The sequence below is a fragment of the Etheostoma spectabile genome, chromosome 12 (genome assembly GCF_008692095.1).
Source record: "Etheostoma spectabile isolate EspeVRDwgs_2016 chromosome 12, UIUC_Espe_1.0, whole genome shotgun sequence".
Taxonomy (NCBI): domain Eukaryota; kingdom Metazoa; phylum Chordata; class Actinopteri; order Perciformes; family Percidae; genus Etheostoma; species Etheostoma spectabile.
In genome coordinates, this window is record NC_045744.1 from 8,877,242 (window position 1) to 8,891,545 (window position 14,304).

Sequence of the window (14,304 nt, forward strand, 5' to 3'; positions counted from 1 at the left end):
GAAAGTCATGAAAAAGTCACAGTATAGTATGTTGATGAAAGTCTTAAAAAAGTCATAGTGTAGCACGTCGAAAAAAGTAATAGTATATGATGTCTAAAAAAGTCTTAAAAGGCATATACAATGTCTTAAAAAGTCATATTCATGGTATAGTATGTTAAAAAAAGTATTAAAAAGTGATAGTGTAGTATGTCAAAAAAAATCATGAAAAAGTCATGGCATAGTATGTTGAAAAAGTCATGCTATAGTACGTAAAAAAATAGTCAGCATAGTATTTTGAAAAAGTCATAAAAAGTCACAGTGTACAATGTCGAAGAAAGTCATAAAAAAAGTCATGGTACAGTGTGTTGAAATAAGACCTATAGAAATCATAGTATGGAATGTCAAACTAATTCATGGTCATGTAATAGAATGTCTAAAAAACTCACAGTGTAGTATGTTGATGAAAGTCTTAAAAAAGTCATAGTATAGAATGTTGCAAAAAGTAAAAAGAAAGTCAACCTGAAGTATGTCAAAAAAGTCTGCAAAAAGTCATAGTATAGTATGTCAAAAAAGTAATGAGAAAGTCATTGTGAAGTAGTCAAAACAAAGTCTAAAAATCATAGTATAGTATGTCAAAAATCTCATAGTAGAGTATGTTGAAAAACGTCTTAAAAAAGTCATAATATAGAATGTCTAAAAAAGTCATAGTACAGTATGTTTAAAAAAGTCATGAAAATTCATAAAAATGTGATAGTGTACTACGGTAAAAGTCTTAGTATAGTGTGTCAAAAAGTAAAAAGAAAGTCATTGTGAAGTATGTTGAAAAAGTCATGAAAACGTCACAGTATAGTACGTTGAAAAAGTCATAGTAGAGTATGTCAAACTTATCACCAGGTATTTATCACACTGAGCTATACAGGAAGTTTGATAATAACAGGTTTGATGTTGTATTTGTTGTTCAACATTATTGAGGGGAGAAAATCATAGTCATAGTGTACAATGTTAAAAACGGTCCTAAAAAAGTCATAGTATAGTAAGTTGAAAAAAATCATAAAACGTCATAGTATAGTATATCGAAATAAGTCATGAAGAGGTCATAGTATAGTGTGTCAAAATAAGTCATAGTACACTATGTCACTATGTATAGTATTTAAAATAAGTCATAGTATAGTGTGTTGATAAAAGTCTTAAAATTGTCATATTATAGAATGTCAAAAAAGTCATAGTATAGCATGCTAAAAAAAGTCTTAAAAAGTAATAGTATAGTATGTTGAAAAAATTCATGAAAAGTAATAGTATGTGATGTCAAAAAAATGAATCTTAAAAATGTCATATTATACAATATCTAAAAAGTTCACATTCATAGTATGGTATGTTGAAAAAAAGTCCTTAAAAAGTAATGGTACAGCATGTCCAAAAAAGTCATAAAACAGTGATGTTGTACTATGTCAAAAATGTCTTAGTATAGTATGTCAAAAAAAGAAAAAGAAATTCATCGTGAAGTATGTAAAAAAAGGCATGACATAAAATCGTCAGAGTATGGTATGTGAATAAAGTCATAGGATAATGTTGAAAAAAGTCTTTAAAAAAGTCATAGTTATAGCATGTTGAAAAAGTCAAAAAACGTATTTCAAACTAAGTCATAGTATAGTGTTGATAAAAGTCTTAAATTGTCAAATATAGAAATGTCGAAAAAAAGTCAATAGTCTAGCATGCAAAAAAAGCTTAAAAAGTCATAGTAATATGTAAAAAAGTAAAAAGAAGTCATGTATATATTCGAAAAAGATCATAAAACGTATGAAAAAGGTTTTAAAAAAGTCATAAAACGCAGAGCAAAATCTAAAAAGTCATATGTATAGTATGTTAAAAAAGTCATAAAAAGTGTAGTGTATTTATATGTCAAAAAAAGTTCAAGTTACATGCAAATAGTTTAAAAATCAAAGTATTTAAAAAATAAAAAATTTAGTGTTTTCAAAAGTCATAACATACGCTGAAAAAAGGAATTAATGGGTAAAAACTTTGAAAAAATCTTAAAAAGTTATAGTATAGTCAGAAAAAAAGTCTTAGAATGTATGTAAAAAAAAGTAAAAAAAGTCAGTGTGAAGTATGTTGAAAAGTATAAAAGTCTTAAAAAATGTATAAGAATATATCAAAAAAGTAAATGCTAAAAAGAGAAAAAGTTAAATATTAAAATCATAAAAATTATCGTAATAAAAACGTCATATCATGGTATGCAAAATAAAAAAAGGTTATAAATGTTGAAAATCCTTGAAAAACTGATAAAAATCATAGTCAAAAAAAAAAAATAAGAAGCATATGAATGTCAAAAAAATCATAAAAATACATTAGATATTAATAAAGTAAAATTCATGGTATAGTTAAAAAAAGGTTGAACAAAAGTCTTAAAAAAGCATAATATATATGTCAAAAAGTCAAAAAAGTCAAAAATGCATGTAAAAAAAGTATCAGAAACATAGTAAGTATTGTAATAGTAATAAATGTCTTAAATATGTAAAAATCTTAAACTAAAAAGCAAGTAATAGTCATCATAAAAAAAAGTCGTAAATATTGAACACTGTATCGAATGTTGTAAAAGTCTACAAAATGTCATATAAGGATGTCAAAAAAGGTCATATAAACATCAAAAAAGTTCAAAAAAGTTGATAAAGTTTAAAACAAGCACATATAGGATGTCTCAAAAAAATCATATAAGCATGTTGATAAAGTTCTAAAAAGCCACATTATAGAATGTCTAAAAAAATGTCATAGTATAGCATGCTGAAAAAAGACTTAAAAAACTAATACACAGAATGTCGGAAAAAGTCCTAAAAAAATAGTGTACTACGTCAAAAAAGTAATTGTATAATTTGTCAAAAAAAGTAAGTCATCGTCAAGCATATTGAAAACATCATAAAAATGTCATAGTATAGTATGTTGTAAAAAGTCATAAAAAGTCATAGTGTAGAATGTCGAAGAAAGTTATAAAAAACGTCAAAAAAGTCTTTAAAATAGTAAAAAGAAAGTCACCGTATAGTATGTCGGAAATAGCCATAAAAACGTCACAGTATAGTATATTGACAGAAGTCATAGTATGGTATGTTAAAAAAGTCTTAAAAAAGTAATATTGTAGAATGTCTAAAAAAATCATAGTATTGTATGTTGAAAAAAGTCATAAAAAAGTGAGTGTAGTGTACTATGTCAAAAAAGTCTCATTATAATAGAGCATAGTTTCATGACGTTTTTATGACTTTTTTTAATATACTATATGATGACTTTCTTCTTACTTTTACTTTTTTTGACACACTATACCATGACTTTTTTGACGTAGTACACTATCTCTTTCTTATGACTTTTTTGGAATCCTATACTATGACTTTGTCATAGTTTTCTGATGACTAGACAATATTATCTATTTTGTGCAATAACACTGGCCTGAAATGTGTGCAATACTCAACTGCTATTATTATTATTATTATTGTTATTATTATTATTATTATTATTATTATTATTATTATTATTATTATTACTTTTCACTATTGCAACTCCTTAATTATGTTAATTATATAAATACTGTATCATAACATTCCTTTAACTATGTAAATACCGTACTTATCCACACTCCTAATATTTCTTTATTTATATTTCTACTCTTTTTTACTATACTATATTTTACTATTTGTGCAACTGCAACACAGAGTTTCCCTTCGGGGATAAATAAAGCATTTCTAGTTCTGATTCTGATTCTGATTCTGACTTTTTAAAGATTTTTTTCAGCATGCTATACTACGACTTTTTAGACATTCTATAATATGACATTTTTAAGACCTTTAAAAGAGTTCCAAACTACGTAGTTATTTCCAGAAGACTTTCTTGGAAATTACAATGAAATTCTATTCATAAAATAAAGCATTATCAAAATAATTGTATAGTTTTCTTGGTTGTTGAATTTGTATTATTAATGAACGCCAACCCCCCTATTTGCTCATCTTGACCCTTTTTAGCCCTGATGACACAAGTGGGAGTGTTATTTGTGAACCAGGATTCACCTTGGATTTCCTTTATTGCTTAATGTCAACTTCAGCTTGGACTGAGACCTTTTTTGTTTTAAAGCAAGAACTCCTTCAGGATACATCAACATTACAATTAATCAGAAGTTTTTAATAACTGATCATCGTTTGACACTGTACTGTACTGAAATGATTGAGCAAGCCAGGTGTTTGTTGACTTAACTTTTACACTGTAAAAGTAACCCACTAACCCAAAACAAATTCCACATTAATGCTGGGAAAACAATTTTGGCCGTGCTCAGCGTTGCATGTTGACATTCATCTGGTTGTGGGTTGTGGAAGTCCTCGGTTTGGAATAATAAACCTGTCATTGTCTGCCATATTTTCCTGCGTAGAGGGAAAGCTGGTATTTTAAGACCCATAAACATAGGTGTGAGAAATTAAATTTGACAGAGTGGAACTGACATGGAAAACTGCCTATAAAAGTCATATTTGTTACTGCATGCTGTTTTTTAAAATTTGGGGGACAAAATGTAAATACTGAGTTTTAGATAAAACCCTGAAAGACTACTTATCTATAAGTGCAAAAGAACCATCATGAGTAACAAGGCAATACTTTGGCTACACCTGTTCAACAGTCAGGAAACCGATATTTCAGTCTGATCTTATCCGCTGCCACCGTGTTACACAGCACAAATAGCGAATTGCTACAAACACGCTGAAATAAAAGTTGTGTGATATGTAGTCTTTTTATCTTAGTAAGAAAATAATTGTAAACTTCACAGATTTTTGATGCAACCAGCAATCGTTTTTCTCTTTTCCAGCGAAACAAATGGCTAATTAATATTAACGAGTATGACATCATCGGACTACAGGGGAGAGAATATAAAATGGACATGTGCACTATAGCCTATCTACACTGTTCAACCCAAGTCAGTACCTATACAGTTCCATCATGTTTTACATTAACTATTAAAAATGAAAGGTAAAACCTTTTTCAACATCCTGCATTCGGCTAAAATTTCAATTCCCTTTGTATCATGCACTAATCACATCATCAAAACAGCCTACTAAAGAAGTTAAAGTTAAAGTCTTATGTGTGAGATAGTTTCCCTTATGTAGGAGATACAATTCATTATCAAAATGTAAAGTTAACTTGTACCTACAAGTTAAAATTATTATTTTATTTCATAAAAATCCTCATTTAGCTCATCCTAAAAATCCCACCCAAATTTACACCCTCAACCAAAATACCACACACACTCCATCTCTTAACATTCATAGCCAAACTCATTTACTTTATACACCAATATTGTCTTTATTACAAAATATTCAATAACCCAACTTTACACTGTACAAGATACAACATACTTTACAGCTTTTTGCTATTTACAAAAAGTATGATCTGCATATCAAAGTAAATATATATATATATATATATATATATATATATATATATATATATATATATATATATATATATAAAAAGGCAGGTTGCAATCACTTTAAGCTTGTTGAGTAAGGCAAAAAACTTGAAAAATGATTTATTTACACTTTTGCAGATCAAGTGAAAATTCAACGCTGATAAAGATATAGGCTACAAATATATCTGATGTGCCTAGCATTTCTGAGACTGGATCTGAGAGTCATGCTAAAGCTTATAGTTTTCTAAAGAAAACTCAAAATGTAGCTTAAATATAGCAAAAAAGCTAGAGTACGGTAATGTATGCCTGAAAGACGACAGTAGCTAGACACTGCACCAAAGTTTATGTGATCTCAAAAAATGCGTTAATGTACATGGAGCTTTTGCAAGGCTTAGGCTAAGGGACTAGGTTGTGCATTTGTAGTTGTTTTGTGCTTATTGTATGTGCTTAAGCAATGTATGTGCTCTCTTCTGTGTGTGATTGCCTTCCTGGCCATCTACACACACTGTTTGCACCATACATAGGGATGCATTGGTCCTCTATGTGATGTTGATTGTACCTTGTGACTGGTCCAGTTTAGGCATTAAATATTTCCCGTAGCAGCACACATTCAACCCTGTAGAAGTGGTCGACAATGACACTCTGGGCCCTATTTTAACAATCTAAGTGCACGGCGTGAAGCGCCTGGCGCAGGTGTGTTTGGGGTGTGTCCAAATCCACTTTTTCTAGTTTGACGGTGGAAAAAAGAGTCTGTGTGCTAGGCGCATGGTTCAAAAGGGTTGTACTTAGTGTCTTCATTATTTCATAGGTGTGTTTTTGGCGTAACATGCAATAAACCAATCAGAGTGTTATCTCTCAATCCCTTTAACAGACATGGCAGATTTGCACAGATTTTTATGCGCGAGCCTTGGTGCATGTTACTAATGCGCTGTTAAAATAACAATGAAATGCTGCGCTATCGACTTTAGACCAGGTTTTTGTTGGTCAATGGCGCGATCACTTTCTGCTGCCGCAAGATTGCAATACTCCAAGAATGCACCTGAACACACCTCCCTGTAAGATCAGCACCCCCACGGGCGCAAAGATGGGCGCAGGTGCATATACTATTTAAACGACGTGGGCGCAAGACGGAAAATTAACTGCGTCGGTCTTAAAAATGCAAAGACACTTGCGTCGGGCCTTGCGCCGCGTGCAAGATAGGGCCCTCTGTTCCCTTCCTTGACCTTTGTTGCCTCCTCAGTGTTAAAGCTACCACTGTCTGTGGTTAGACTTAACACACACTTTGGTTAAATTATTGTGAATCAGGGCAAAAGATATAAAGGATGTTCGTGAAAACCTTATTTCTACTCTCTGGAGTTCAAAAAGACACTTTTTAAGTCTACTGATGACATTTGAAAGCATCCCATATGACAAATATGTTCCACCTACAGCAACATCTTCTCCTTTCTCTTGTAGGCTATGTTGAGGCAAAATAAGCAGTAACACTAAAGATCTATGGAATGCTTAATACTTTGGTTTTCTTTCAACAGGAGTACCGTTACTATGGCTGTCAACTCTTCGAAAGTCATGCACTATTAACTGTAAATATGTAATATGTAACTGTAAAAAAGCCTATTTCATCCAGTAACCTCTGAGTATAAAAAGTACTCTGTGCTGTTTCGTTACAATTCAGAATTAACCACACATGCATACACACACTCACAAGTACACACATGCATGCGTACACACACCAAAAAGAAACAACACCATTTTACACTGTAAATAATGCAATGTATCCTTGGCATAATCAGAAAGACAGTGCAAAAGCAATAGCATGATCACCAGTCTTTTTTTCTGGATATCAATGCACATATCTCTTGTACATTGAATATGTACTACATAGAAAACAAAGATGCACGTTATACCTGGATCTGAGGGAACCCAGGAACACCACAAATCTAATCATCTGTTATAGAGACGTTAAAAAAGGATTTGAGATTCCGTGTATTTTCCTTCTTCACTCATCGTTTGTTTTCCAATAGTGGCAAGCAGTTCAAAATCCATAACAGGGTCTGTATCACCATGTAATTTCTCCGGAAGTTCATATCCTGAAGGAGCATTTTCTGGGTTGTGCCAGTAGCTCAGGATTTATAGGAAACACCTGGACAGCCCTGTCTTCTCACGGCCTCCAGCCAGGGTTTCCTTTCCTTTTTTTCAGTGAAGTTTGTAGTTTTTGTCTTTATTCCTACACTGCCACATCTGCCACAGCCTCAATCTCAATGTGTGTCACCTCTATGGCCTCCTCGTCCTCTTTACTCACTGAGGGCACACAGGATGAGGGCAGGCATGTGGCTTGGCTGTTGCTGCTGTTGGAAGTTGCATGTTGCATGTTGCTGACTAGATTGGTCGGGATGCTCGTCTTGCCACAGGAGTGGATTCGGCGTGCCAGGCTGGCGGAACGCACCACTGAAGAAGTGATTATGGTTCCTACACCTTGAACCTTGCCTTCCAGGAAGTAGGTCAGCATCTCACCTTTACCCTTGACACTGACTTTACCCCGGCACACCAGGTCGTAGTTGGTACTCAGCAGGCGATAGACGTCTTCGGTCACCTGTATTATTAAAAAAAAAGGAAACTACTAACGAAACTTGGTACATAAATGGAGCATGCCAAGTTGCACGAAAACACTCATTGGAGCCATGCCCTCAACCTAACAGGAAGTCCGGCATTTTTAATTGAAAGTTCAAAATTAGTGCGATTTTGGCCATTTACACATGTCATACAAACTCCTTCTAGAGATTTTATCCAATCAACTTTGAATGTGGTCTGTGCCATCTTAAGACATTAAAGATGAAAAGTTGTTAATAAACAAACTTATTGTCATAGACCATTGGTTGTGGCGGGGCGGCCATTTTGTGCGTTTTGCCATCAAAACAGGAAGTGGGTGTTACTTGAGTGTACATTGTCCAATTGGCTCAAAACCTTTCAGGATTCATGAGAGTCCAACCCTGACAACATTTACACACTGAAATTGGCTCAAAGTTATAGCGGCCCCTAGTGGCTACAGGAAGTAGACCTAAATGTCAAGGTAATAAGCAAACTCCTTCTTGAAATTTCCTCTGATGAACTCCAAATTTGGTCTGTACCATCTCAACACCTTAAAGATGAAAATTATTAAAAGAAAAACTTTTCGTCAAAGATGGGCTTGTGGCGATCATTTAGAACATATATGGTTGAACGAAGAAGTTGTCATAACTTCAGTGTACATTGTCTTATCTGCCCGAATTTTCTCATGTTTGACAAGGGTCCAGGACTGAGGACATCTACAGGCCAAAATTTACTTTTGGTTATAGCTGGCAACAGGACATCCACCTTATATGACAAACATCATTTGATTTACATGAACTTATAATGTGTGGTCTACATGTGATACTGAGCCGACACCTATACTTTAACCACTGCCATGTACTTAGGCCCCCTCTTCCTTATTCATTGGTGATGTGATAGATGCTTAAGCCACGCCCCCTTTCACAGCTAATGAACTGTATGACATAGAGTATTTTGTGAGTTATCACTTAACTCAGGAGGTAGTTCTCTTTTCATTGGAAACGATTTGCAGTGTCTGAGTGCGACGCAAATGCACGATCACAAGGAGCGGCCCCTGCCAGTAACCACGACGCATGCAGAGGCGCGAGGACCCCTTCAATGCTGTTTGCAGCTTTAAGTAGTTTTGTGTTTTTATAATGTGAATTTCACCTTTACAACTGTAGCTTTGATGTTTTGAATTCAGGTTTCCTTATAAACATTGCGTGTAAACCAAACTTGCTTTATGATAAAATTACGTACTTTTAGATAAATATTGCAAATAAGGTGCATTGCTTACCTGTATCTTTCCTGGTACTCCCGTGCTGTCCATCCTGCTGGCTACATTGACTGTGTTCCCCCAGATGTCATATTGAGGTCGCCGCGCCCCAATCACTCCTGCAACTACTGGACCCACATTGATACCTGGGTAAATATAAGAACATGTCAACAACAACCACAAACCAATGTCAAACTGAGGTTTATCATAGTCACATTGTGATTTACTTTGTGATTGTGTTAACAGTTTAATACAAGGGTAGACGTACCCACTCTCAACACAAACTCATTGTATGACTGATAGTTGATTTCATCCAAAACGTCAAACATCTCAATGACGTAGTCTGCTATTGTGCTCACATGGTGGTAAACAGATTGCTTGGCCTAAAGAGAGGAAGCACACCAAACGGTAGAAGTTATGCATGAATTGGTCCTTCATATTGTATTTATTATAAAGTACTACAGCCATTTATACTGTACATCTGCAACACACACACACAAACATTAAATGACATGCTACCTGGGTACCAACGGTGGGGACGAGGCCCACAGCTGCCATATATGTACTGCCAATGGTTTTGATTTTCTCTATGTCTTTGTAGCACTCCTTATCCATGAGCTGAAAAGCATTCATCCAAATAGACACACAAAGCAACACATTTCAAATCTATATATCTATATATGTTCAAAGTCGAGAAAAAAACAACAAATCTGCATCCCACCTCATCAAAATCAGCAATGATCTCATTCAGTAGTCTCAGGCACTCCACTCCCATGTTGTTACCATCCAGCTCAATATAGAAATCATTGAAGTTGGGGATCGAGGCAAACAGGACACCAACTTGTGCGTAGGACTGATAGTATAGATCCTAATGTAGAAAGAAAGAATACAGTATGACAGTATAAAATGTGTCCTTTGGTTTCTTCTGATGCATGTTTTGTTTGTCTGTTTATCTACCTGTTTTCTGTTTTTCTGTCTGCCTGTCTATAAGCGAGGCTCACCATGTTCCTTGGGTTCGACAATAGGAAGTGTTGAGCCACGTGTGCAGGCAGAAGATTGAAGAGAATCCTCCTGTTGTCCAGCTTCACTTTCTCCATGCCATCTCTATCCTCTTCCGCCTGACAGCAAATGTAGCACGCACAAAAATATACAGATAACGCCATGAGGAATGTAGCTTGTCCCACGTTTTCACCACATGGGGTCAGTAAAAAACCTTACAAGTCTTACAACATGGCCTATATGTCTGGTTGGATTTTAAATGGAAGTTGGTACATTACATGACTGCTGGTAGATAAATGATTAGACAGCTTAAAATTCAGCTTTTGCAAACCCACTGTGCTTTTTTTTACAATCCTGGCACCAAATGAAAACATGCTTCTTACCCTCATTTCTGCCAAAGGACAGACAGCTGGCAGCCTTTAAATACAAATCCTCCATGCATACCCCAACAGTTTACGTTGAAATAGCCGTATTTCTACAGCACACTCCTATTAAAACATATATTATGATAATGAGATTCAAGCCTCTCAACATTCATACTGATACAGACAGTTCCTGACCTGCACAGCCCATAGGAAGTCCAAGCGTAGCTTGAGGTCAAGTTGCCTGGAGTGGAGGGCCAGGGCACTGACAAAGAGCAACAGAGACAGGATGGGCTCATAGCCTCGGATGTGGAAAGACCCCCCACTGTGGAATAGACCAACACACAAGTCAGCACTGGACTGGACCACACAGAAAACTACACAAAAAGGTTGAATGGACCCCCCACAGTGTCTAGAGAAGTCATTGTATTTTATAAAAAGAACAAAACAAAAAGAAAACTTATAAATGAAAGACCTTAAATGTGCTTACAATATTATTACTGAAGCATAACTGCGTCTACACAAAATTAGCTTTCCAAAAGATATCTTTATCTTAATAACCTTATCAAATTTAACGTAATCACTGTTCAGGGGCACGTTTATGATCTGAGCTCCAACAAAATCGGCCAGGCCCCTCGGTACTGGGTAGAAACAGCTAATGCAATCCCATCATTCAGCCTACATTGTCCTTTCAGGCTTCTGATTTGGAACTAATGAGCACATATGCTGCGTCAAATGGTGGAAACTGTGTGTGGGTTGCAGACAAGCAAAGACTCCTTCACACACACACACACACACACACACACACACACACAACACACACACACACACACACACACACACACACACACACACACAACACACACACACACACACACACACACACACACACACACACACACACACACACACACATTTCCCTAATGTGCCACCAAGCTATACAATTCATCCAGCAAGTTCACTTACATACACACACACACACACACACACACACACACACACACACTAACACACTAACACACCACGTGTACTGTTTCTTCCAAACTCCTGGTTATCTTTCCCTTTTCCGGATAAAACACAAACAAAAACCATGGCTTGACATTCACAGCCAATCGTTGCCTTGTGCAACTTCAGGAATTGATGGAAATAAAAACAGAACACAAGCAGTGTTATACATGATTGTGTGTGTCTGGTGTTTATGGAAAACAAAAACTCTGGCACTCACAGATAAGTAATCTTCTTATTTAATGTGGGCAAAAAACAAACGTGTTTCAGCTAGAAGCCATCATCAGTGTGTTTGTGATCATGTTGTGAACCTCTCACCCTGCAGCCTTGCGAAAGCCACTGAGTTCCAACACGGTGACATACAGCACACCCAGAAGGAGCATTAGCACCATCTTAGGCACCCAGAAGACCCGGAGGAAAAGTGCCAGGGTGAGTGTACACAACACACAGGACAGAAAGGCGTAGCCGGCACCGTCACAAGGCAGCTCCGCCATGGTGTGGTTGGCGCCGCTGTCTATATCAATGATGACGATGGAGCTGTTGCTGTTGGCACTACCCCACAACCAGGGCATACAGCCCACCTGACAGAGGCAAAACAGGACGAAACATGTGCATAAAGATGATATTAAAGTAGAAAGTAATTCAATATCAGCCTACTCTCACAGTCTGTTATGATATTGTTTTTTTTGTTTCCTTACTTACAGCACCAATATATAAAGAACAACTGATACAATATCTTACATCTTAATAATCAAACATCTCACCAGTACAGTCTAGTATCCAAGAATACCCTTTTTAAACCAAAAAGGAACTACAATTTCAGCCCAAATGTGTCAACATTTTTCTTACTGGTTGGTCATATTTGGTGGATGACATTTTCATTGTTGCCTTTCCCACTTACCACACATGTCTGGGCCACGGCGTAGATTAAGAGCACTATGAGAATACAGAGAGCAGTGCGAATCTGAATGGTTAGGCACCCTGGAAAACACTAAGAAACAAAATCAAAGAAATGTTAGATGAAAGAGAACAACACCTTCATGAACATTTAAAATGATATACTGAAAAACAACAACATATTTATATAATACTATCATAGTAACATGACAAGACAGTGAGACAAAGGGCCCTATCTTGCATCTGGCGCAGTGCGGCGCAAGGCCCAACGCAAGTGTCTTTGGTAGTTTAAGACCGACGCAGTTGTTCATTTTCCGTCATACGCCCACGTTGTTTAAATAACAATTGCATGCTGGTCTTACAAGGAGATGTGTTCAGGTGCATTCTTGGCATATTGCTATCTTGTGGCAGTAGCTCAGTCCGTAGGGAGTTGGGTTGGGAACCGGAGGGTCCCAACCCAATATGGGTCCCCATATGGACCAAAAGTTCGGAGTGTGGATTGGTGGCTGGAGAGATGCCACTTCACCTCCTGGGCACTGCCAGGTGCTGTTGAGCAAGGCACCACATCCCCCCACCCGCTTAGGGCACTGGTTCGGCTGGCAGCCCACTCTGACATCTCTCCATTAGTGCGTGTACAGATCCTGAGCAAGTGTGTGTGTGTAGTTCAGGACTGTGTGTAAACTAACCAAGTGTGGACACAGAGTGTGAATTGTAATTTCCCCATAGGGGATCAATAAACAGATTAAAATTAAATTAAAAATTAAAGTATTCGCGCCAATGACCAACAAAAACCTAGTCTAAAGTTGATAGCGCAGCATTTCATTGTTATTTTAACAGCAAATTAGTAAAATGCGCCTAGGCTCGTGCACCGCGCAAGCACACTATGCTTGTTACACACACACACAGGGAAGCGCAGCAGCACACACACATGCAAAAGTTAAAAAAATAACAATATCACAGTGCAAATCCGCCATCATAATAGCAAACGTGCCTGGCTTTTAAAGAGAATGGGAGATGACATTCTGATTGGTTTATTGCATGTTACGCCCAAAACATACCTATGACTTAATGAAGACACTAAGTACAACCTTTTTTAACCATGCACCCGGCACACGGACCCTTTTTTTCACCGTCAAACTAGTAAAAGTGGATTTGGACATGCACGCCAGGTGCTTCACGCCGTGCGCTTAGATTGTTAAAATAGGGCCCAAAGTGTGTTAGTAGCTGTAGGAATAGTATCCAGAAAAAGGTTTGAAATCATACAGATAAATGCTGATTGGGGAAGCTCGCTCGTAAGGTAGAGAACAGAAAGAGAGGGAGAGGGAGAACATGAATTTGCAAAAGTCACGAAGAGTAAAAAAAAAAAAATCATAATTCAAATGTATGTGGTAAAGAGCTTTGAGGATGACCATTAACCTCAACAAAAGCTGAAATTAATAGACTAACTATCTCAGTTTAAGTACAGCATAGGGGCTAAGAAAGAAATATTAAAGCCAATGAATACTGAATCGTTATTACAAGGCTGTATTTAATACATTTACATATTTCGGTTAGTCAGCGAAAAGAAGAAGAAGAATTTAAATGAAGAAACTTGCCACCTGTGTTAGGCACCATATCAGAGAGAAGACGTCAATGTTAGTAAGGAAGAAGTGATAAGGGAAAGGAAGACAAGAACGATGAGAAAGCAGATGTATTTACCTGTACTCTAGTGATATGCAGGTACATGATACAAGCTACTAGGAAACAGATGCAGAAGACGAGAAGGACAAGTACCATTGTGCCCCTGAGAG

General features: G+C 36.4%; 1 protein-coding gene across 3 annotated transcripts in view; it reads right to left on the reverse strand.

The window, feature by feature from the left end:
- Positions 1–7,158: 7,158 nt before the first annotated feature.
- The window catches only part of LOC116699106 (adenylate cyclase type 1), a 36,720-nt gene continuing 29,574 nt past the window's right edge, over positions 7,159–14,304 (reverse strand). For 2 of the 3 annotated variants that reach the window (XM_032531501.1, XM_032531500.1), the window contains 10 exons: positions 14,213–14,297; positions 12,519–12,608; positions 11,936–12,198; positions 10,811–10,937; positions 10,253–10,369; positions 9,973–10,119; positions 9,771–9,869; positions 9,520–9,634; positions 9,273–9,397; positions 7,159–8,000 (listed from right to left, as the gene is read on the reverse strand). In XM_032531501.1, the coding sequence (XP_032387392.1) occupies positions 7,635–8,000; positions 9,273–9,397; positions 9,520–9,634; positions 9,771–9,869; positions 9,973–10,119; positions 10,253–10,369; positions 10,811–10,937; positions 11,936–12,198; positions 12,519–12,608; positions 14,213–14,297 (1,534 nt within the window). In that variant the 3' untranslated portion in view covers positions 7,159–7,634. Of the gene's footprint in view, positions 8,001–9,272; positions 9,398–9,519; positions 9,635–9,770; positions 9,870–9,972; positions 10,120–10,208; positions 10,370–10,810; positions 10,938–11,935; positions 12,199–12,518; positions 12,609–14,212; positions 14,298–14,304 lie in introns of those variants that run through there. The other variant, XM_032531502.1, reaches the window with a different exon arrangement.